The sequence below is a fragment of the Oryzias latipes genome, chromosome 17 (assembly GCF_002234675.1).
Source record: "Oryzias latipes chromosome 17, ASM223467v1".
Lineage (NCBI taxonomy): Eukaryota > Metazoa > Chordata > Actinopteri > Beloniformes > Adrianichthyidae > Oryzias > Oryzias latipes.
The window spans coordinates 13962824-13987657 of NC_019875.2; the positions used below are offsets into that span (position 1 = coordinate 13962824).

General features: G+C 40.0%; 2 protein-coding genes across 3 annotated transcripts in view; one reads left to right on the plus strand and one right to left on the minus strand.

Annotated features, from left to right (window-relative positions):
- Positions 1–1713: 1713 nt before the first annotated feature.
- On the plus strand, positions 1714–3450 carry LOC101162072 (prostaglandin E2 receptor EP4 subtype-like). Its single transcript, XM_020710855.2, has 2 exons — positions 1714–2746; positions 2827–3450. The coding sequence occupies exons 1-2, from the start codon at positions 1886–1888 to the stop codon at positions 3400–3402; spliced, it is 1437 nt and encodes a 478-aa protein (XP_020566514.1). The 5' UTR covers positions 1714–1885; the 3' UTR covers positions 3403–3450.
- A 1003-nt stretch (positions 3451–4453) lies between these two features.
- Positions 4454–24834, minus strand: part of LOC101162318 (artemin) — a 33457-nt gene continuing 13076 nt past the window's right edge. For both annotated transcript variants that reach the window (XM_020710856.2, XM_004078944.4), the window contains exons 3-5: positions 10568–10635; positions 6168–6375; positions 4454–6008 (exon numbers count right to left, since the gene is read on the minus strand). In XM_020710856.2, coding sequence (XP_020566515.1) covers positions 5503–6008; positions 6168–6375; positions 10568–10635 — 782 coding nt within the window. In that variant the 3' untranslated portion in view covers positions 4454–5502. The remainder of the gene's footprint in view (positions 6009–6167; positions 6376–10567; positions 10636–24834) is intronic.

Sequence of the window (24834 nt, forward strand, 5' to 3'; positions counted from 1 at the left end):
TAATCTTGGTTGGAAAAAAAGGAGGAAAGGGGCAAGTTTTGAAAAGTGTATATCAAAAAAATTAAATCTAAACATTTACCGTAATTTGCGTTCATCAAAGACAATTACTTTTTTTTTCTGGAATGCCATCGTTTTTGTCTTTGTGACTTAATGGATAGTGTAAGTCCTCTATTGGCTCAGTGCTTGAGATGAATGGTCATAAACATGTGTGGCAGATTTTTAAGCAACACGCTTTTCCAACCTGTCTCATCAAATACAAGTAAATTAAAGATTTAATTATTCAGCTCTGTCTTGCTCCCTTCTTTACTCGTTTGTCACAAACTGTCTGGGTGCAAATGGTCACAGGGGTCTTTTGCCCAAAAGTACCCATCCTGGCTACTGTTTAGCGTAATGGGTACACCCTGGATAATCTGTCGCAGGGCACATGGAGCTGGAGCGATCCCGGGAGGCGAGCTGACGGCCAGTTTGCATGTTCTCCTCGTGTATGCGTGGGTTTTGTCCGTGCTCTAATGCTTCCTCTAACGGTCCAAAAACATGCTTCATAGGTTAATTGGTGACTCTAAATTGCCGATATGTGAGTGTGTGACCCTGTTCTGTATCCTGCTTTTGCCCCAACGCTTTTGCCGTCTGAGCCCGTGAGGAATGAGGCAGGTTCTGAAGATGGACAGACGGACTGCTAATAGTGGCATTTTTTTTGCAAAGTAGCTTAATATTTAAATATATAACACAATGAAGACTCAGAATAGCTTGAATAATTTTGGACATTAGAGATAAAATGCTCAACTGTGTGATCAGATGGCATTTTAACTGTTTTCATGCGTAAAATTATGTCGTGGCGTTGCAGGATTTAACTCAGAAATCTCACTCGTGTTGTCACAATCTTGTGATATGTTGGTGAAACCTCAATGACGCTGCTTCTTTTATTCTGGACGTTATCAGATCTTCTCCTTCCACAGGAACCATAATATTTTGTGGACGCTGCATCGCCGTGGACCCTGACACCTCTGTGGATCAGGCGCACGAACTGTTGTTTTTCATCTGCTTTTTTATTTGAGCATGTTTAGCAGAGAAGGTCGTATTTTGGGAGAAATTACCCAGAGGTCACCCTACATAAAAACTGGGAGCATCACAACAACAAACATGTGTCTCTTTTTTGAGCAACCAAAAACTATATTTTTAATAAAATAAGTGAACATATGCTGTCTGTTCATGACGAATGTGAAGACTCATTTGCTGTGAATCAATCAGGTGTTTCATTATCAGTAATCAATAAGAGGGTACAGGCAGGCAGTTTGAATGGCCCTCCAGGCAACGCATTAAAGGCGCTGACCTTGGTGCTGAAGTTTCCACTTCTCTTCTTGGGTTATCATCTGAGGTAACAGAAGATGTTCAGTCTGTGAAACGTTGCGCATTTTATTCAGCTGCTATAAACCTCCATCCACAGACTCAAAGAAGACATGGTTTTTGTAGGTACTTCACTAAAAGGTGTCAGGTTTCGCCTTTTGGTCTGACGTGTGTTTGTTTACCTGTGATGTCATTGCAATAGGCTTTTGTTTTTTTTTAAATAAACATGAATTTTAATATAACTTTGCCTGCAGAGATGAGACTCTCGGAAACTCATCTCCTCGCACTCACACTCCGCGCGTCACTGTGCTGACATCAGCGCGCGGCTTAAAACCCGCAGCAGCAGCAGAGAGCACAGCCAAACACCAACAGGTGCACCCTCATGTGGCGCGCGCTCACTACCAAACGCACCACCTGCAAACTTTCAAACTAAACAAACACTGTGTTCTCTGCGGGACACGAAGGTGCGGGTATGGTCGTCTGGTTCTGATCCGGGCTCTGCGCTTCTTGTCAGCGAAAAGAAGAAGAAAAAAGTCTGGGGATGATCAACGAAACTGTTGCGCGTGGACATCTGGACACGAATGGCTCTGAGTTGCTGCTGTCCCTTCATCTCAGCTCCAATAATTCATCTTTCCCTGCGCTCCGGCTCGAGTCCAGGTCTCTGGCCACCTCAGCGACAATGTTTGCCGTGGGAGTCCTGGGAAACCTCATCGCCATCGTGGTACTGTGCGTCTCCAAGAAGGAGCAAAAGGAAACCACTTTCTACACGCTGGTGTGCGGGATGGCCATCACGGACCTGCTTGGGACATGCTTCACCAGCCCTGTGGTGATAGCAACTTACGTGGCCAACCGCTGGCCAGGGGGAGCGCTGCTTTGCCACTTCTTCTCCTTCTCTATGCTGTTCTTCGGCTCCGCCGGCATGTCCATCCTCTGCGCCATGGCCGTGGAAAGATACCTGGCCATCAACCACGCTTATTTCTACTCCCAGCACATTGACAGGACTATGGCGCGCTTTGCGCTCCTCGTCACCTACCTGGCCAACATCGTGCTGTGCATCATGCCCAGCTTTGGCTTCGGGCAGCACGTGCGCCACTTCCCCGGTACTTGGTGCTTTCTGGACTGGAGAGCGCTGGACCCGATGGGCGCATGCTACTCCTTTCTCTACGGAGGCGTGATGCTGGTGCTGATCGCCGTGACGGTGCTGTGTAACCTGGCTGTGTGCAGGTCTCTGGTGGGGATGAACCAGAGGACTGGGATCGTGAGGGGTGAGGTGTGTGATCAGAGCGGCTCGCGGCGCCGCTTCCCGCGGCTGCCATCGGTCACTTCCGCCGCCGAGATCCAGATGTTCTGGCTGCTGATCTTCATGACCATCGTGTTTCTGGTCTGCTCCATCCCTTTGGTGGTGAGGAAACACATTTCCTGCCCTTTAATACACCCGTTCATTTAGTGCCACTCACCCTGTGGCCTGTTTTCTCCTGACAGGTGCGCATCTTTGTAAACCAGCTCTACGGTCCTGCAGACATTTCTGCTGGGGTCAGCCCGGATTACCGGAGCGACATGCTGGCGATCCGCTTCGCCTCTTTCAACCCGATCCTTGACCCTTGGGTGTATATTTTATGCCGGAAGAACCTGCTGTTGAAGGGCTGTGAGAAGCTGAAGAGGGCAGCTGCGTGGGCAAAGGACGGCCGGGACAAGAACGGAGGCTGGGTGGCGGGACAAAACTCCCTTCGGTCCTTACACAGCGACGAGACCAGCTACGCGTCATTACGCACCGCCGGCTACCGGAACGACGACCTGCAGCTTTCCATCAACAACAGATCGTTTGCAGAGTTTGCCATGAGACAGGCGTGGGAGTACGACACGGCGCAGGCCAACTTCCATCCGTTCAACGTGGAATCGACGATGGGATGCGAGGAGGAGAACGCAGAGCGTTTCAAAGCCAGCCGGACAGACAAAGCATCTCCGGATCCAAGCGCGGCTGCGCACATCAGGAGAGTGGACATTGTGGCGTGCTCCTTCAGCACACCGAGCTCCAGCTACTCCACCAAATGCATCTAAAGCACTTTTGCTGTCAACACCAGCTTTAGAAAAAAAAAAAAAAAAAAACCCTCTTTTCCCTCTGTTAGAAAATATCACTCAAGCAAACATATCTCGGTAGAATGCACTGATGGGGGCTGTTTTTGGACTCACAGCTCAGTTTTGTGAGCAGGGTGTTACGGAGGGAGGAAGAGGGAGTACCCAGGCGCAGAGAGGAGAGGAGGCAGGAGGTTGCAGGGGAACGGGGCTTTAATAATAACAAATGACTACAAACCAAAATCCACTGCTTAGCAGGCTAGAAACTCGAAACTTGAAAATACACTAAATCTGTCAGACACTTTCCTAAATGTCAATTGAATGCAAAGTTCAGGCTGTGTTACACACGTGTCTGACACACAGACATGTGCACCAATTGGAAACACAAGCCAAATGATAATCATCAGGACATTTACAAATGCTCTGTGATGGACATGGTGGCATGTCCCGGGTGTACCCCACCTTCACCCAACAGTAGCTGGAATAGGCTCCAGCAACCGCTTGACTCCAAAAGGGTTTCAGAAAATTTGAATGATGGACATTCTTCAATTGATGCCCCAACATTAAAGTTTGATGCCTTTCAGTCATGGAAATGAGAAGATTATTTTACCCCATGGGTACAAAAATATTAATATATGGATTCATTTGTGCATCCAGACTGTGTTGTTGTCCTTCTGAACTTTCCTAGCCTCATGCGCTGCTTATTTGTCATAATGTTTCATGCAAAAGTGTTGCATGATGCCGGAAAACGAGGAACGTAACTTTTTGTGTGTTGAATGTTGCACACTTGTATTGTTGTTTTGACTGTATACAGCCTGTAAGAACAAAGTGCTAAGGAAAATACATTTTCCTCCCCAAAGTGTATGACCTGACTCTAAATATGGTGCAGATTAATAAAAAACTGATATTTATTTTTGAGTTAGGGGGTTAAAAAAAAGAAAGAGAAAAAGTCACTTTGCTTATCATGTTTGGCCAGCAGATGGCGCTGCAGCATCATGACTTGTAGGTTAAATGGCAGAAAAACACTGATAACATGACATTTTTCAGAAATTTATTCCCTTTTACGATGTACAAAAATAAAGAACACAATAATAATATTATTATTAATAGTTATAATGAGTGACATAATGAGTGAAATTTGGGTTTTTACTTCAGAGAATGGATATGCTGAGGTGTCACAAAGTTTTATTCCGTTAAGATTTGCACATTCTTAGTTGAGAAAAAGACTTTTTCCATAACAATAAGATTTTGCAGTGCATTTAGAAAAAAAACAATAAATAAATAAAAATATTTCAAATGAGTTTTGGATGCTTAAACAGCCAGAACATCCTGCCGGTTTAAGCATCTCAATGCTTTTTTTTTTTAAATTTTATAATCCAATCAGATATTTTGGGGAGTGAATTAAAGTTTTGATAGTTAAAAATGTGAAAATCATACGTTAAAAAAAAAATGTGAGCAGAAGCCACCGTAAACGTGAAATGTGAGTCTTAGCAATAAATATTTTAGAGATTTATGTATTCCTATTTCTACATGAAAGAGTCCATACAAATAGCTCTCATAAGAAGCCGTAATAAATAAATAATTTATTTGAAAATAAATATAGTTTACTTTTACACAGTAATACACAAAGATGCATGGCATCCATTTGGCTGAGTTCACCTGAACACAGAGGAGATGCAAATGTGACGTCCCGGTTTGTGTAAGATAATAAAAAAAAGAGCTGATTTCAGCATGTGTCTGCATAGAAACACGGTGAGTCAAGCATCAGCCTTCAGGTTTCTCCCACATCAAATAGGTGTTCACACAAGAGGTCTGTTGTTTTTTGTTTTGTTTTGTTTTCTTATCTGCATAAGTAATGTCCAGCTTTCAGCATCCTGCATTTGAATCCTGACTGAGATTCCCTGATGATCATCTCCTCAGCCTCTCAGTATGACATCAATAGTCCGGCTGCGTCCAACGAGCATCCTCATCCTAAGCTCAGAGTGACAGCGCCCCTCTCTGGTCATCTTGCACAGAACTCCCATTCCGGACGCAATGAAGAGCACTGACTGCTTTCTCGTCACTGTCCTACCCTGGTTTTTCTCCTCAGCCCATGCACATACAGCTGGCGGCAGACAAGGACTGGATGGTCCTCCACGTCGTTTGGGCATCCATGAAGGAGACCGGCTCGTAGCGGTCGGGTCGACAGCAGGGGTGGCTGGTGACCTTGCGGACTGTGCGACGAGGCAGCGAGCCGTTCTGTAGCAGCGCTTTCAGTGCCAAATCGTAGTTCGTCCTCGAAGACTGACAGGAGCCCACGCAGAACTTAAAGAGGACGATCTCGTCCGAGTCGAAGCCCAGTCCTAGGTCCCGCACCTTCATTTGCCTCTTCTCCACGCGGCAGTCCCTGCTGCTCTGCTTTGAGGGTCTGCTTCTGTCTCTGCCCCTTCTGTCTGCTTTTCCTGCCTCCTCCTCATCCTCCGGCTCTTTCTTCCTCTTCTTTTTCTTCTGAGATCCTTTGGATTGGGGTTCTGTGGGATCTGAGGAGCGTGGGGAGCGCCCCGCCCAGCGGATGCTTGGATGGTCGTCCATCTCATCCATCACAAAAGGCTCTGAAATAGACACAAAATAGTAAATTGAGTTAATTAAAAACTCTCAGACATAATTAAGTTTAAGATCTAAGAACAAAATACTGCAAAATAAACCCTATTTTCACAGAATCCTGTGGCGTAGAAGAGTTACAGGCCCTCTTTGAGGAGCCGTTTCTGTACCGTATAGAGCGTGCCAGGTAGAGTGGGGGTCACTGTCGTCTTCCTGCTCCTTGTCTTCCACCACCTCCGGCAGCGTCACTGGAAACTCCTTCTCCTCCTGGCTTCCCAGGACACCCACAGCGTGGCCGGAGTCCGATCCCTTAGCAGCTGCTCTCATGTGAGCTCCTTCCACCACAGGCAGCAGAGAAACCAGCACCCAAAGCAACACCTGAGGACACAGAGAGCAGCACATGTGTAAGGGCAGCAGGACACAGCTTTGTTGTGTTGATGCAAAAGCCTCACTTTTGTCTCATTGTGAGTGTTAGCATTTCTGAAAAGAAGAAAAAACTTAAAAAAACTTTGGGAGACTTCAAACTTGGTTTTGCTTCTAGGAGTAATTTATGTGTTGCGTTTATGTGAAAGATGGTCAAGTGCTGCTGTAATATTCACATGATGCTATTTGGGTGACATAAAGTGATGTTTATTTGTGTTTTAGTTTTTGCAAGTTTTGTCTCTGACTAGCATTTGCTTAGCCCTGTGCTGCAGCACAAGCAGCTGGGGTGCAGAGCAGATAAAAATTTGAGTAACTTCAAGTTACTCCAGAGTATATGGTTTTCTGGGTACATATTTGAGTAACTCTGTTGACAAAGTTACTGAAGCTTCTGAATATACAATTTTTGAATGTTCATAACTCATTTTCTTTTAAATAAAAACATGGAAACTAATAGGAAATGTTCTTTTAAGTCAGCAAGACATTTAGAAACAGGCATGGATTTAGCCAGCCTCACAATGGGGTACAGAGAGAATATCAGGGGGATGTGAGTCTGGGTGTGCTTAGAGTGAATGGCGTATAATTATACAGCGCTTTTCTACCTTCCCTGAAGGCCCAAAGCACTTTACAGTCACACACACATTCACACACTGGTGGTGGCTCTGCTGCCGAACACTGGCGCCAACCTTTCACCAGAGCCAAGGTGGGGTTCAGTGTCTTGCCCAAGGACACTTTGACACATGGGCGAGCAAGAGAGTCGAACCTGCAACCTCCAATTGGAGGTCGACCGCCCTCCCACTGCACCACGGCTGCCCCGGAGAGTAGAAGGACATATGCCTCAAAGCAAATGAAATGAAATGAAATGAAATGTCTTTATTGTCATTGTACATGTACAACGAAATTACAATGCAATTTTTCCAGTGGAATAAAAAGGTCGCAATAAAATTAAAACTAAAACTGCGAAATAAGACAGTATAAATATAAATACAATATAAAACACCAGTAGGTGTATTTGATATGATATAGTATTTGATATCTTTTATAGGTTTTTTGTTGAATGCTCTATCAAACACTTCACTCTACCAGGCTTGGGACAGGCACAAGCAGGAAAATGGTTTGTGCCTTAACCCTTGTTCTATCCTAGGCACTTTAACATTGGGAGTTGGGTCATCTAGACCCACTAGACAGTGCTCTGAACCTTTTTTCTTTAATGATTTGTGATCTTCACTGGTGTCCATGGATTACATGAAATCTTTCCACCTTTATCCACCTTTGTCATGGTAGGGAGAACACGTCAATGTAAGGGTGGGGTCATCAAAAATAGCACAAGGGTTAAAGGGGCTGCATTTATCCTTTTTTTTTCTCTTTTTATGTCTGTCTGTCCATCACTAATTATTGTTTCTCTTTTTTGTGCAGTTCTTTTGTTGGGTTTTTGTCATTATTTGTGGGCCATCACATTTGGGGGAGGGTGGGGGAGGGTGGGGGATGCAGGGGCAGTCACGGCTTTTAGGGGGACAATGTCCCCCCTCGGCCATGCCCTATATCCAGCCTTCTTTAGAAACCCAAATAATCCTGTAAAAATGTATTTCACAATTAGATATTTCGGATTTTTTTTTGATCAATCACACATATTTTTGAATGATTTTAATCAAACGTGAATCATTTACACTGAAAGAAAAACTAAATAAATAAAAAACGCAGTAGAAACACATAAGGATTTCATCTATTTTAGGGGGAAATTGTTTGTCTGTCTGTGCCTGCCACTCTAAACCTCTAATTAGTTTTTCCACACTTGGCATCAAACCTCTGTGATTAAGAGTTTGTGATAATTGTCTTATGTTTGGCTCGGCTCATCTTTCGTGGGGTGACTTTGGATGAGGGACGGGTGCAAGGTAACCCCTAAAATCTGCACTGGACATCCTCAATGTGTTTTTGGTCAAAACTGATTTCAAAAAGTCAGATTTTTGGTCAGAGCAGATGAATCCATTCAGACTCTTTTTAATGGAAAATAGAAATTGTAAACTTTTTCCTAGTCTTCTCAGTCTTCAAACCATAGCAGTCATGTGTAAAGAGCAAATTTTAACTTTATGCATCATTACTTTCAATGATTTGCAATTTTTATTGGTTTTTTGCTTTTATGCCTGCTTTTATGCTGCTTTTAAGCAGCATCTGAAGTTTATTAGCTTAACTATGACGTAGACAACAAATGTTTGCAGTATTTCTGCACAATTTGCAGCAAAATGGAAGAAACACACATTAATCAAAGTCTTTTTCTTTTAAATTTTACATCAATTTCACTCTAGCTCAACTGTGCATTGGCTGAGACAAATCAAAGCATAAGTCATTCTAGTTTCCAGCTAGTCATCAATGTTTTGGAAGTTGTGGTCACCCACAGTAACTTCTTGAACTTCTTTTATTCCACTCCACATAAAAATGTCCTGGACAAGCCACCTCCTTTTCGCAGAAAATTTTTCACATGGAGACAGGCAGTTTGGGACAGCTTTTTCCAAAATAATTAAAATTCTGCGTAAAACATGTTTTTTTTTTCTAGTCATCAATGAGTAAAATTAAAATCAACCTCAAGATGCGAGTCGTATCTATGTCTATTGACTGACCATCTATCCATCCATCCATCCACCCATCCATCCAAGACTGCAGTCTGGGCTGTAGCTGTAAAGACCCACTCCATTGAAAATCACCCTTTTGGTTATTTTGACACATTACGTTTCATTTTTCCTTTGATGGAGGATTAAAAATTAAATTAAATTTCAGATTTTTTCTTTATTTAAATTGCTGTGCCGTGTCTTGACATGGAAAAAATAAAATATATCTAGTGCATTTCTGACGAAGAAATTGTGCTTGGGGGGGGGGGGGGGGGTAGACAACATCCCTGTTTCCCTCTACTCTACAATGGGAAGGGGGGTAGGGTTGCTCCATGCCAACGGTCTCGTTCACAACTCAGGGTCAAATTTCTTATGAACACCAGCAAACAATGTCCTGGAAAACAACTGTTTTTTTTAAGTTTGTCTAAGACACTGGAAATGCTGTAAAATAGATTAAAAGATGGTTGGACTGGGACTTTTAGTTAGTACAGCTGGTGCTACTGCAGCCTTTGTGGAGACTTCTTTTTCTGTTGTGTTTGTTTGACCTGTGACACTTTCAGCTGTTGGTGGAGGTTTCTGCAACATCCTGGATGCTCAGGACTCCGTGACAGAGGCAGCTGAGCTCGACTGAAATGGATCTGGTCTCTGGACTCAGATCAGGTAACCGAGTGTCAGACATTCAATAGAAATGTCAACAGATGCTTGTCCAATTGTGAACTGCAAAGTAAACTCGGTTCTTGGTGTCAGCAGGACAGGACGAAGCGCCTCTCGCCGCTGGTGCGTTCTTAAGTCACGATAACCGGATTGAGGCTCAGCTCAACTGCAAAGACTCTTCACCTTATGGAGTAGATTTGTCTAATTTCAGGTCAAGAAACTCATTACACTTGATAGAAGACACACTAACTTAAAAGGCAACATTTCATGAGAAAGAAGGACTTAGTGTAGGGCAGATGTTCCTCCTCATCCAAATATGGAATATGTCAACATCTGGAACTTTTTAGTTCTTACTCCTGGGGTTTACATGGCAGACAAAATGAAGTCAGACAAATCAATGGCCTGTTATAACTTTTTCAAATGTATCAAAGTCATGTAGACTTGACTCTATGCCATCGAGGACAAAACAAAGTTTAAATAAAGTTAAAATGTTTCTTTTTATGATTGGAAAGTTTTTTTAAATTTTGATCTGCAGAGTCAAAAGAATTGTTCTCATATCTAGAAATATAATTTATCTGAGAAACAACAACGGCACTTTGTTCTTCGCTCATTTAATCAAAAGTGATCACTTTCAGCCTGAAGGAATGGTTAAGCCAAACTACACTGAGTCCGGCATGCCGACAATTTGAAGAAAAGCTCACGTCTCGCTGCGGATACATTTCATGAGTAATTCAGACCTACATGTAACTCATCTTGAGGTTTGTGTGTCAGCCCAGTGCAGAGGAAATTGTATACGTCTGGGCTGTTCACAGGGACGGCGAGGGGAGCGGAAAAGGAGAGCCGAGGCAACAGGAGACCACAGCTAGAAAAGAAGATGTCTCTTTCTGACAAACCTTGGCGCTTGCCGACGTGACAGCGGAGCTCCGTCTGTCCCTCCGCCGAACCCTCCATCTGGATCCACCTGCAGAAACAGAGAGGCCAGGAGGAATTTTAGCAACAAAAACAAGCTGCGCTCCGTCAGCCCCGTCACTTTTTCTTTATCCCAGAGGGCCTTTTGAAATCTGCAAGCTAAAGGCACAACATGCGGGCAATATGATGCCTTTACATTCACAATTGTCCAGATACTGTAAGGAAGGAGCAGCCCCGTGGGCCCCCAAGCGGGCGTCACATAAATCACGTCCTCAATGCACAAGGACAGTGTTTTTGTTGCTGCTTCAGAAAAAAAGCAGTGTTTGCTGCCAACAGCTGCAGCTAGTGTCGGCTTGTCTGTTCATACATCCATGCAAACAAGCTCAGCGTGGCAACAAAAGGCAGCATCTGTGATTTACCCGTCAAAGGCATTCTTCAGGGTTATTCCTGTGGCAGACGCACAAGCAGGGAACTTCACGGAGGTCCCACACACACACACACACACACACACACACACACACACACACACACACACACACAAAAAAAAACACCCCAGAGATGGAGGACAACTGATAAGCAAAGTCATGGATGCAGATGTTTATATGTAGTACGTGCTGGGTGGAGGACAGACCTGGCCCTGGGATGAGCTCATCAGGTTCAATCTGTGAAAGTCAGAGCATCTCCACTTGGTAGCCTGTGTAAATGTTTCAGACTTTTCTTTGATTCTTGAAGAAATGTTATGAAGGAAGCAAAGGGAACATCTGCACCACATCTGGAAATATAGCGGTACCTGGACGTTCACAGGATCCGGCTGCTGTCAGACCTGTGGAGGTCATCAATACACACCAGATCATTTGTTATTGTATTGCTTCCGACTGCATATTTCACTTCGAAAGGCTCAACAAAAGGCTCTGCGTGTTTTTACGAGTGTCTTTATTCGCTTTGTTGTTTCCTTTTGGCTTCACCCATTTTTCAACACAACGGCGGTGTCTGTCAAAGAGCGTTAAAGCGGTCAGAAAAATAAGGGATTTGTCGTAAAAATCAAAGCAAATAAATTCAAAAGTCTAGCATCAATTCATTATAAACTCTTGTAAATTGAAAGCAGATTTAAAAAGGAAATAAAATTGTTTTTTACAATGTTGTTGAATCATTAGAGCGATTTTAATATTGCAGGATTTACTCGTGAATTCTGTTTGCAGTTAATCTTTTATTTCTCTCATAAAAAATACAACTTCAAAACCCGCTGCAGTCAAAAAATCGTACATTTGAAACGACTTCTATTGAATTGAGTAATCAGTATTTTTATTTTTGCAATCCTTTTTTATGTCAAGATCGTCATCCACAATTGTGCGTTTAATAACACACAGCTTAGGAACATTTATACGTGTTGGTTATGACATTTATACTTCGAGATTCAAGAATGGTTTTGTTTCGTCTCCCAAGCAGTGTACAAATTAATGAAAAGTGAAAAAAAATGATAAAGGATTTCATGGTGATAGTATTTATTCAAAATTTCCCTATATCACAAAAAGTATGTTATATTTGTTGGTCTTGTTTTTCCAATTTAGCTTTTGATAAAAAATGAGTCCTTATTATACAAATTCTGGATTTTTAGGAGATGAAATCGAATTTTTTAACAAAGTAAAGCAAAAAAAAGCTGCTGTTTTTTTTCATATTTTACCACTACTTTTTTCTCAAAAACAATTGTTTTAAATGGATATGTTTCCAGGAAAATTCTGGAGTTCAGGAGGAGACAACAAAGCGGACATTGCGGTAAACTTTGTGGTAGATTTGGTTGGTTTGGTGTAGGGGGGCTGTTTGTTCCCTGTTAGTCCCCGATTTGCCAAAGTCTGCGCAACGGCTTGACATGAAACGTTTCAGTACTATGTGTCTGAGAATTTTTGAATTAGCCTAGATTTATCTAATTGATTTTCTTAACATCCACACAAGGCTGTCTTTCTGCTCTTAAGCTACGTTCACATTGCCATCTGCAACATGTGTTCAAGCGACCACTTCCAATAAAAAGTCTATGTAATTGTCCATAAATGCTTGTGTCGGGCTTCTGCATTCAAACCTCTTGGGTTCTCTTGGTCTTCTCTTGCAGACCCCTAAATTCTGACTCTGTAAACTCATTTGAACTCCAGCTGACACCACTGACTCACTCTACCGTGTCCTAATCTATAGACCTCCAGGTCATGCCCAGGTTTTTTTAGATGAATTCCAGTTTTTAACATGTTATTAAGCTTCAGAGAATTTTAATTCTTAGGGATTTTAACTTACACATTGATGACCCTTCTTGCAGTGCTGGATCACAGTTGCTGTCACTCACATAGTCGTTTATTTTTAATCAACATGTAACTGGTCCCATGCATGAAAAACGTCACACCTTGGACCTTGGATTCTCGGTTGGCCTGAATGTGGACCAGCTCTGAGCTGTGAATGTTCATGTTTCGGACCATAGTTGTGTAAATTTTAATTTGTCGTGACTTTTTAAAACACCCTCAGACGTTTGGGATCTGTTGTACCCACTTCACTGTTTTCAAAAGAATTTGATGTACTGGGGCCACCTATGTTGTAAAACGGATAAACATGTCACTGTCTAGTGGTTCAGTGCCAAACTTCCTCAAACAGGCAGCCTTTAATCCAATACTGAAGGAGCCAAAGTTAGATCCATTGGAGTCAATCAATTACAGACCAATATCAAAATTAGCAAAAATCATGGAGAAAGTTGTTGAAACTCAACTGACATCTTTTGTGAACAAATAGAGTATCTAAGATAAATGTCAGTCTGGGTTTCGCAGGGTGCACTCCACTGAGACTGCTTCTGAAAAGTCTCAAATGACATTTTGATGGCAGCAGACTCTAGTCATTACTGTATCTTGGTTTTATTAGATTTATCTTTAGCTTTTAAAAGAGTCAACCATAAAATTTCATGATGTCAACTACAAAATGAATTGGGGGCTTTTGAACTGTTTTCTTGTGATTTTCCTCCTATCTGTCCAACAGAACAGTTACCATGTTTGCTAACAACATTTCATCTGAAATGACTCCCCTGTTACATGGTGTTCCAAAGGGCACAGTCCTGGACCCAATCCTTTTTCTGCTGTATATAAACCCTCTTGGGAAAATTATTAGTAGTTTTAAAAATGTGCCATACCATTTTTATGCTGATGACATCCAACTATACTGTTCCTTCACTGACTATGAATTTTCAAATAGCCTCTCATGCATTAAAGACTGGCTTGGACTTAATAAATTATAACTGAATGAAAATAAAACTGAAACTTAGAAACGGAAGACTTGCCCTTGGGGCTTGCCCCTCCTTTTTTGCCCATGGGGCAAGTCTTCCTCAGAAACCTTGGTATTATTTTTGACCAGTCAATATCCCTGGACAAGTATTTAACTTACCTGGTTAAATACTGCTTTTATCTCTTTGAAGAACCATCTTTAAACTGAGAGGAATGATTTCTAAAACTGACATGGAGGTTGTTATACATGTTAGTATTTTATCTCTCATCGTTTTCTCCAACAGTCTGAAGTGACCCTGATTTTTAGCAAAGTTCTGACCTGCAGACAACTTGACCTCAACTTTCAGCGCCGCTGATATCAGCTGTAGGAGGATATGGACCTTAATATAATATGTGCAGACATAACATAGAAGAGAACTATAACCTCTGTTTTCCGAAGAACGGCTGTTAATCAGGAGAAGAAGGAATACCAACCTTGGTCATTCGACAGAATATGGACCCTTTTTTATTTTATTTTATTTCAGAGCATTACCTTATTATAAAATAATAATAATAATAAAAAAAATGCCTAATCAATTATTGAAAATGGTCAAATTGATTGATTTCTAATTATATTACTTCACTTGCTCCAAAAATTGGAAAATTGATTCATGATTTTTCCTAATGTCATTTTGCACATATTTTAACATTTGAGACTTGAGCAATTGTTGCTATGAAGATTTTTGAAACAGTGTTATGTTTATTTTACCGATATAGTATTATTTTTTAATTATATAAATGACTTTTATAAGTAACATAATCTGCACATATTTCAAATAACTCCATTTGCCATGTTGATTTCTAAAAGTTATTTTACATAATAATTGAGTAATTCATCTTTGTCATGTGATTTATTGATACCTAATGATTCTTAATTTTGTCTGATAAAAGTTATGAACTGGATATTGATAAATCATGTAATATGTAATGGTTACAGTAGAACTGGGGTGGGATTATATAAATTCGCTTCCTTCCACTCCCTTTCAAGCAATATTTATCAATATGTCTAATTATCCTCAGTTTGATAGGTCATTGTATAAATGTATAACCGATGATTGTATTGTTTTTGTGAATTATTCTTATGTGATTGCTTGAAATAAACAACTTCAAATCAAAATCCAATCAAATCTTGATTAGATTATTGTAATTCTCTTTTGACTTGTTTAAATCCCTCTACAGTAAAACGCCTACAGTTGGTTCAAAATGCCGATGCAAGAATTTTAACAGGAACCGCCAAAGGAGCCCATATTTCATTAGTTCTGTCATCCCTACACTGGCTCCATGTCAATTAAAGAATTGATTTAAAAAATTTTGTTTTGACTTATAGATTTCTTAATGGACAGGCTCCTGATTACCTTTTCTCTACTGTTGGTTCCAAACACTCCTAGCCGCCCCCTTCGTTTCTTGAACCTGAATCTGCTTAAGGTAAAACTGGGGGGGGCATTGCTTTTCAGGCAGTAACCCTGAGACTCTGGAATGCCCTCTCCTTCTCTGTTCAGGTGGACGATTCAGTTTAGTCTTTTTAAGAAACCGTTTAAGACGCTCCTTTTAAAAAAAAAGCTTTTAACTAAATTGCTTTTTACACTGTTTTACTTATTTGTTGATTGGTTTTGTATAGTTCTTGTGTCACTCTTTGAAGCACTTTGTGACACAGTCTGTGAAACGTGCTACACAAAGAAAACTTTCTTACTTACTCACATAAGTAAGTAAAAAAACATATTCCCCGTTTATTTTTAGTTCTTAAACTTACATTATTTCGACTTTTAATGACAACAGCAGTAGAAAATATATCTTCTTAATGTCTTCTTAATTCAGAACAAGCCTGATCAGTAATCTGTTTATCTTTATCCATTTGTTTCCTTTTTTTAACAGTTTTCCTTTTTATTTTTTTAATTGAAACCAGTCAGCAACCCAATAGTTTATTATAGCACTGGGAAACTATATTGTTTTCTTTCAACTAGAGAAAAGTTAATTTAAAACAATTAGTGTGTGATTTATAGTTGAAGTGTTTACTGAATCTGACATTTCCTCACACTTTTCTGGACCAGTGCATAGAGGAGGGTGTCATCAGCAAAGTGTCAGACCTTCATTCTTCAAACTTACAACTTAAATGGCATCACACCTTGTGTGGCATTGAATGCTTAAAATAGCTCACAACATAAACTCAACATAAACAATCTGCCATAAGAGAACTGGTGGAGAATTCATCTGTCTTTTGTATCCTGTTCACATCAGCTAATCCTAACTGAACCATGCCAGAGCACATTTGTTCAAATAAACTGGCTTCTCCCTAACCAATGCTCAACCCAAGCTTCAGAGCATTAGCCACTGTTTCAAAAACCCAATACAGAGCCTCTTACTTGATAGTTTAACATCCACTATTGAATGAAAAGATGAAAGGCTTGATCACTAGCCAAACGTTGGAGATTATGGGTGCATTGGCACAACATAAATCATTTGGTGTAAGTGTGGCCCTTGGATCATTAAACACGCACTTGTTTTTATAAAAGTTTGATTAAAGAGAAATGTTGGGGCAATTGCCCCTGAAATGTGGAGCTTCTAATAGTGTCAGACACGCAGCAGACTTAATGCTAAAGAAGTTTAGAAAAAGTTGAAAAGTTTATTTAAAATGTTTTTATTTACATTTTTTTTAATTCATTTTTTGCGGCTCCTCATAGGCTTTTAATTTATTAATTAACAAATTTGATTAATTTCTATGATTTATGGCTCTACTTTTTGTTCTTTTACCATATTAATTTTGGAACCATTTTTGTACTCTCAATTCCTTCTATTGTAATTTTATTGTGAAAAACCTACTGATCAACTGGTTTTCATTTTAAACATCCTCAAAAGCTTGATTTAGAGTCTTGATTTAGAAGTCTTTTTAAAATGGAATAATTTCTGCTGATTTTAGACCAAAATATAGGAACGTTGGCTGTTGTGCTCTCAAACGCCAATCGGCACATTGCAAAGAAACACCCCTCAATCCTCCAAATTACAGTCATGGAGTTTTTACACCAGTCGGCTGGGCAACATAAAGGTTTTAAAAGTTGAAAGATTATAATCAAACCACCTGAATTTATCAGGTTCATCATCTGACTCCAAAAACAAAACATAATAAAGAAATAAAAATAATAAGAAGAATAATTCTTACTTTACGGTTGTTTCCAAAAAATCTAATCAGTTCAGCACTAAATGTACAAAAAAGTTTGTGGATAAATCTGTTCAAATTCTACTTCAACATCTGAAACCACATCCATCATTTGCGCAGGTCTTTGTTTAACTTTGCCGCTGAACTACAGCCGTGTTGCACAGCCGCTGTACCACACTCCTGTGTGTGCAGCTCATGTATTTGTAGATCTCGCTGATATGAAGGCACCATGTTTATTTAACAGTCAGTAACAATCCAAGCAGTTCAGTCTGTGCAGCGAGATGAAAGCCTGACAACAGCATACGGTTCACAGCTCGCGATAAGATCTGCTGATGCGTTTATGCAACCCTGCATGCTGCAGCTGTAGAGATGCAGTCCAGACAGTGACTGCTACACACTGAGGACATGGTAAAGTAAACGCTGCTGCAGAATTTAGACACAACTTTGGATGCACTGCAGGCTAAAACCAAACCATGCGGACTCCCGTCTTCCTCTCTGCAGAGGGCTGCAGGTCCTCACCGGGTCTCTGGAGAGGTGCCGCTCAGATCTCCTAATGCCGCAGCTGGGAGTGTTTAGCCCTCTTTTAGATCAATGAGTCTATACTGGCCTGTCTGCTGGTTCTTTTCACCCCAGCACTCCGGAGCTGTTTACAGCCTGACGCCTCCAGCCTTTTTTTTTTTTTTGCAGATGAGGTGGGAGGATGAGGGAGAACAAGAAACGGGCGAAAGGACTCACATCGGCCTCCTGAAGGTGTTTATGTGGCCTAAAGTTTCAAACCCAATGCGGGACATGTGTGTGATTCTTCGTGGGATTAGAAAGCCAAGCATGTTTGTAGCTTCTTGTCCCGTTGATTAAAGCCGTGGGTTTGTCCATTAGTGGGCATGTCTGCAGCCGGGGAGAGGGTCGCTCCTGTCAGCTCCCATTTACACTGTTTGGTTTTCTGCAGTCCAGTTGTTGTTCACTGTTAGCTGAGTGGGTAAACTGTTGGGAAGTGGGGACAGCAGATGAGGCCAAAGTCAGATATCACAACAACTGGACAGGTGGAAGACTTAAAAACACTGGAAAGCCTGTGCAGAGGTTAAGAGGAAAACTGGAGACTTTGGTTTGATTATGTTTTAATGCAAAAGCAGCTGAACTTTGCCCAATTTACCGTTTTTTCCACAGTAAAAGGCACACTTACAAGCCTATTTTTTGTTGTTGTTGGGCCCATGTTTATAAAATTACACTTAAAGTTTAAGTCCCATTATATGTCACACCTAGGAGTATGAAATGAGTTCTCTGCATTTGATCCATCCCCTGGTGGAGCGGTGAGCTGCAGAAAGAGCCTGCTATAGCGGCACCATACCCGGAACTATTCGGTGGTTTAACCCTAACCGCAACCGTAAACCAAACCTTAACCCTTTCTCTGGGCCCATGCAGCCAAGAAAACGTTCAGGGCTGGCCGCATGTATTTCGAAAATAGCCTACGAATAGAAACTTTCTTTTTCTTTTTTTGTTACTAACAAGGTTGGGATTTAGCACAGTCACAGTAATGCTTATTTTAGTGGAATCGGTCTGTTTTTTTAGGTGTTGCAAACAAGGCTCACTGGAATTGTGAGTACGCTAACATGGTTGACACGGCTAATGCTTAAAATGGCTTCTAACGTAGCTAACGCTTCTAATGCATCATTTCAAAAATAGACCATTCCTTGACTGTGCACCTCATAATCCAGTGTGCACTATTGTGCAAAAAATACAGCTTTTACTCTATCATAGCGCCACTCAATCGGCTTGAATGTGGTACATTTCAAATCAAGGGTATATATGGGTTTTAAAAATATAGACTTTTCCGTTCTCCAATACTGATTTCTTCAACTCTGTTTGGCAAACATCATGGGTCACGGGAGATAAAACAAAATGAAAATGGAGATCTGCACATTTGTAGAACAACAGTAAACCTTTCCTAGAGCTACGACACCAAATTCAATGGACACAAAGTGTCATTTAACCACAAATAAACAAGAAAGGATGCAAAAAAATCCACTTTCAACAGGGTCAGGCAAAACACATCATTCTGGAAAACACACAGTACATGTCGCAGCATAGAAAATGTTAAAGAGAAAAGTCTGGAATCTAAAATAGGATCAGTTCAGTAAGTTCAAATTTCAGCAAATGTTTGCACAATAATTTCTAACATGAATATAACAAAACGTAATTTAGAGCATAAAAGAAATGAACAATTTGTTTGTTTGTTTGTTTTTTGAAGCTTCTTATCTTTAATTGTATATTACTCATTATTGCTTTGCTTTATGTCTTGTCACCACAAATATTTGTGGCATTGGACCATCGTCTCCCTGTTCCGAAAGCGTTGTCCACTGTCCTATGTTAGAGAAGATTTATTGGAGGCTTCTTTCTTTTTTAATTTAGCTGAATTTGAAGGACTTCAGACACGGTTCATCTCATAAACCCAACTCAGATCATTATTCTTGGAAATCTTCTGCTGCACTTGTAGAAACCATTTGGTCTTTAGATTGACAGCAGAACAGAGAATAATTGTCCATAAAAATCAACCAAATCTTGTCTACACTTGCCAGTATTTAGCTAATTGATGCTAAACTGTATTTACTGGTAGCTCAAACACAGAGCACACAGTTACAAATGCACTGGAAAAGAATACAAATAAAACTTGGGCATGTGCAAAATTTGTGAAAATCAAAATTGTTTCTATCTGCTGATACCTGTAGACGTCGCAGTAAATCTTTGAATAACCCTGTTGCAGATTGAAAAATCATGAGGTCTTTCCAACCCTAAACAACAGCAATGCCAAGTATGTGCCAGGAAGTACAAGTCAGGTAAGTTAACACGCGTGTTTATACTTCATAGTTTTATCTCCAAACGTTTTTTTAAACTTCTGATTTGACAAGTTCATCCTCAAATCAAACATTTTTTTAAAGCCTTACTTATTTTTTAGACTTAGAAACATGTTTAGGGAGGGTATCATCCTCAGAAGTTATTACTAAATGGATGGACGGACAGATAAATAGATACAAAAATATATTACTTAAATAGCGCAATTGTTAACAAACACAATATAAATTATTAGAGAGGGAGGGTAAAAAGGCTGATTCTCAAGTGTTTCCAGGTATTAGATTAAAAGCGAATGGTACCGAAATTGGATGTTGGGTATCGACAAAATAAGAGTTTTTTTTTTGTTGTTGAATTCAGCCTGAACATGAACTTTAATACATTTTACTCCTAAAAAAAGATGAGTGTCTTTCTGCAGGCCTGTATAGACATTTTTAAAACTGTGTGTAGTAAAGCGGGTCAGATTGGACCCCTCATGCCTCTTGAGCATGGAGAGTCACTTTGGGGAAGTATCCTGGACACTGTTTTGCAGGACTATAGGGTGCGACCAACTTTGTTGCACATGCATCTCATTTTGCAATGGCACAACCAATAACAATGTCAGCTCTCAACATTTTGCCCAGCTGTTCATGCTATTAAAAAAAACACATCTCACATTCAGACAAGTTTGATGTCTAAACCGAGTTGTCTTAACAGAGCGGATGTAACCTCGGATGATAAGAGCAGACCAAAAGAAAGATTGAAAACTTTTAAGTTAAAAAAAGGTTCAGGCCTGATCTGTAGAAAAATGATGAAAACTTCCCCCAAACAGTTGTTTTACTCTGGATTCACAGCGACTAGGACTCATTGCTCTGGCGCTTCAAATAGAAACTATTCTAATCAGTCACACTGATTGTTGTAGGACGTAGAATGTTACAAGATCCCAAACATAAGTCAAACTGGGCTGAACAGCGACACCAAGAGGCTGTCAGCGGTACTGCACACACTTCAAGAGTGGAGACCACTATTTGCTCTAAATATGTGAGGACAATATGAGGCTTTTAGTCTGTTAACATGTCATTTCATTTGAGTATTAAAGTAAAACAGTTTAAACATGCACCATACGTGACTAGTGTAAGTTTGTTCTGAAAACATTTTCAGAACAAACTCCTTTTGTTTACAGTCTTAAAAAAAGTTTTTAGAAACACAAAAACAGGATCAGGTGAGAAAGATAAACAGCTTTAAGCAATAGGACATCCAGTGCATTGAGCAGTAGGAGTCCATTTGGTGACAATTGTGTTTTTACATACAGAGGATGCTGTTAAACTGTGCTGATAATCCAAGTATGGCTGTACCTCACTTTTTGCCTGATGCATCTACAAAACAAAAGTTTTTTAAAGTATTTCACCGCTGGAATTATTGGAAAACGTCACCTTACAACCCTGGTGCCTGAGATGCTTTGCATCACAACCAATGGGAGCAAATTTATCAGAGTGACTTTTATTTCAATCCAACTTGTTAACAATCATTATTGCTTTGTGACCTCTTCACGTTAGTTTCTGATGCCCTGACTAGGGCTTGCACAGCTCATGGCTAACAAGAAACACAAAAAGAGAAAAAACTTAAAACACATCTTTTAAGTAAAGCTTTTACATAGATTTTACTTGTCCACATGTTTTTATTTTATTTTATAAAACAACTAATTTGATTTGTTTTGGATGTGTATGTGTTGGGTTTTTGTGTGTTTTATTAATTCATTTATTTTGTTATTATTTTTATCAATTTTTATTATTATTTGTATTATTTTTTACTATGTTTATTATTTTACCTACTATATTTTTATCTTATTTTTATTTTATGTTTTTATTCTTTCTCTGGGAAGCACTTTGAGATACTCTGTAGCATGAAAAGCATCATATAAATAAAGTTGAATTTGAATTTGAAAAAGTTGCAATCAAAAATGCAAAGTAACAGCAATTTGTACTCAAATGACATTTCAACATGTAGCACAAACTTTTCCAGAGGTTTCCAATAATCTCATGCAATATTTTCTCATCTAGAGTCGTAGATTCTTGGTCTCCAATCCACCACAGTTTAGCTTCATTAATCCCAAATCCTGAAGTTTTCGACCAAAAGAGTTGCAGTGTGACTCACTGAAACTACACTGAGAAAGATTTGAGATGGGTTTGAGACACCACCAACATACGTTTTTCAACCTTTTAGTGCAAAGTTTGTAAAAATGTTCAAAAACCCAGACTTACATGAGGGAACACAGCACCTCAAGAGTTACCAAACGTCCTGGAAACCCCCTATAGAGAATAGTTGCTCATTTATCACCAACAGCTGCAGCCCGGTAAGATATGACTGAACTTTTAAAGCATCAACTCGGCAGAAATATGGCTTTGGTGGGTTGAATGTGAACAGACTGTACTGATAGAATTGAGGATTACTTCCATCTTAGATATTATAAAGGCGCCCCGCTGCAACGGTTTATTAGAGCTGCACTGGAACTCAGCCATTCATGCAAACAACTTTACTGTGTTGACAATTCAACTGCTTTGTTTCATTTCCGTTAGGAAAGTGTCAGATACACAGCGGCTAGCAACAAACCAGGTTTTTATAACATGTTTAGTATAAAGTGCCACAGATTTCATCCAATGAGAACTGAAATTGATTAGGAAAATGTAAACTTTTTCTTTTCTTTTTTTTTAGAAATAACTCAATGGGGTGGGATTATATACGTTTTCTTCTTTGCACTGCCTTTAAAGCAACTAATCCAACTCTGACATAAATTGATAATCAATACGTTTATTGAATCTAATGTGACATGTGAGTATTCTGCATTATTGCAAAAAAGTCTATTTATGTTTGATTAATTACTCTGTCGAGAAGATAGCATGATTTTCTAAAACAAGTGTTAATTTTTCTTTATCAGTGTATTAATTGATAGATGAAATGGGCTTGGTATATCTGTGTTGCAATACTAAATTATTTTTTAAATGCTTGAAATAAATCAATCAAATCAAATGTAAAAAGTAGATTCAACATTTTGAACAATGTTCGTTTGTATGAATTAAAATTCAGCTCAATCTATTTGTATCTCCATGTACATGGATGTTCATCTTTTATTGTCTCACTGTTCTAAGTTTGACTTCAATGAGTTTGATCAAAATCTGCAACAAAAAAAACTTTTTTTCCTGAAATCAGAAAAAATACATGAAAAATGTACTCAATTCAATGAATACTAATATTGACACGAACTCCCAAATGCAAGGATTTCTTTAAATCTGTATTGCGAAACTGTAAATAACTCATGCAATATTTTTGCTACACCTTTTTAAAAAATAATAACAAGGAATTTACTGTTTTATGGTTTGAAGAAGTCCATATTTATTGCAAAAACTAAAACAATTTTTAACCAAATGAATATTAAAGTAATTCATGTTATCCCTTATTAGGGCCTTTTTGAGCATTTTGTACAAATTTATTATTTGCTCAAACAATTTACTCTTACATTTTTGATATCCAGTTTTAACACATCCTCAGCTTATTTTTTGTGGATATTTTTCATTATATGACACAATATTCTATAACAAGCCTGGAACTGAACAAAAAAGTAAACTCTGCGTAGTACATTTTATTTTATTTTTGAACTACAAACATTTAGACCAAAACGTTTTTAGGTTTTATAACAAAGATAAAAAGGTATAAAATAAAAAAGGAAAAATCCCAAAACAACGCAAAGAAAAACCAATGTGTGAAAAGTTCTAAACATCCAGCAAAGCTCTACTTAACCATTCCAAGGGGGAATCACAATAATGTCATAACTCATGTTATGTTTGTTTTAAACCAAAATTTTCAAAGCTAAAAAATATTTTTGAAACCTTTTCATTAAATTTGGAAACGCAACTTTGCTAAAGTCAAGGCTGTGTCATTCCTAAATCATCGTAAACAAGCGATGTGATTGGCCAACTCACCGCTGAATTCAGTGACAACTGACGGATAAACATTTAATAACAAACGCTGGAATATAAAGATTAGTAAAGGAGAAAAAAGAGCCGGTTTAGCTCGTGCTGGTTTGCGGCGCCTTCCGTCCGTGAAACCAGGGTTCGACTCCGGGCTGCTCCCTGTTCCCTTCTCTACCTCTGTACCAGTTCCAAGCCCGGTTTGAGAAGGTTGCGTCAGGAAGGGCATCCAGCGTAAAACATTGCCAAGTTTACCATGCGACTTGTTCGCTGTGGCGACCCCTGATGGGAGAGCCGAAAGAGGATGGAGTAAAGGAGAAAAAAGTATAAAAACATATCTTAGATCATAGTGTGCTTTTTCCTGCATTGGTCACAAGATGCATCTGCCATCTTTGACTAAAATAATGCATCTGAAGGACATTCAATTGAGAGTTTACATCAGAAATATCTGCAAGACAGCGGACTCCACAGTTACTACTATGTGCACCATTTCCTGTCAATTCCTCACAAAGCTTTCTTTGCAGAGACAGAAAAAAAAGGCAAAATAATATGCGTGTGTTTCTGATCAGGGATCTGAGTGCTCACTGTGCACGATTAGGTCCCAGGGTCCGAGCCGTGGCCCCGGAGCCTCCATAAAACTCTCGCCTTGTTCAAAAGAAACAAAGCTCTCTGGTGTTTCCTCTCCCCGGGAAAGCCAAACTTCTCTAATACAGTAATTACCTCCCATTAGCAGCGCGCTGTGCCCTGCTGTGTACGCATGCACGTATGTAAAATGTTCTGACCTCCAGCTTCAACCTGTCACTGCCGCAGTCTTGATTGCAGGAGTTGGGAGGAAAGCAGGGGAGCGGTAAATCACAGCTGGCTCAATAAAAGACACCTGCGGTGTAAGAGGAGACGCAGGAGAGGGAGGCCGAACACCAGGAGAGCCGCCTGATCACTGCCAGACAGCTGAAGATTTGGGGAGGTCCTGCAAAGCCAGAAGGTCTGCTGGATCCACGGCTCCGTTGAAAGCAACCAAAACGGGT

What these genes read in the sequence shown, in the direction of transcription:
- LOC101162072 (XM_020710855.2), top strand. Translation starts at nt 1,886, where the DNA reads ATGATCAACGAAACTGTTGCGCGTGGACATCTGGACACGAATGGCTCT. An exon ending in TCTGCTCCATCCCTTTGGTG is followed by an intron (nt 2,747 to 2,826) that starts GTGAGGAAACAC and finishes TTCTCCTGACAG; the next exon opens with GTGCGCATCTTTGTAAACCA.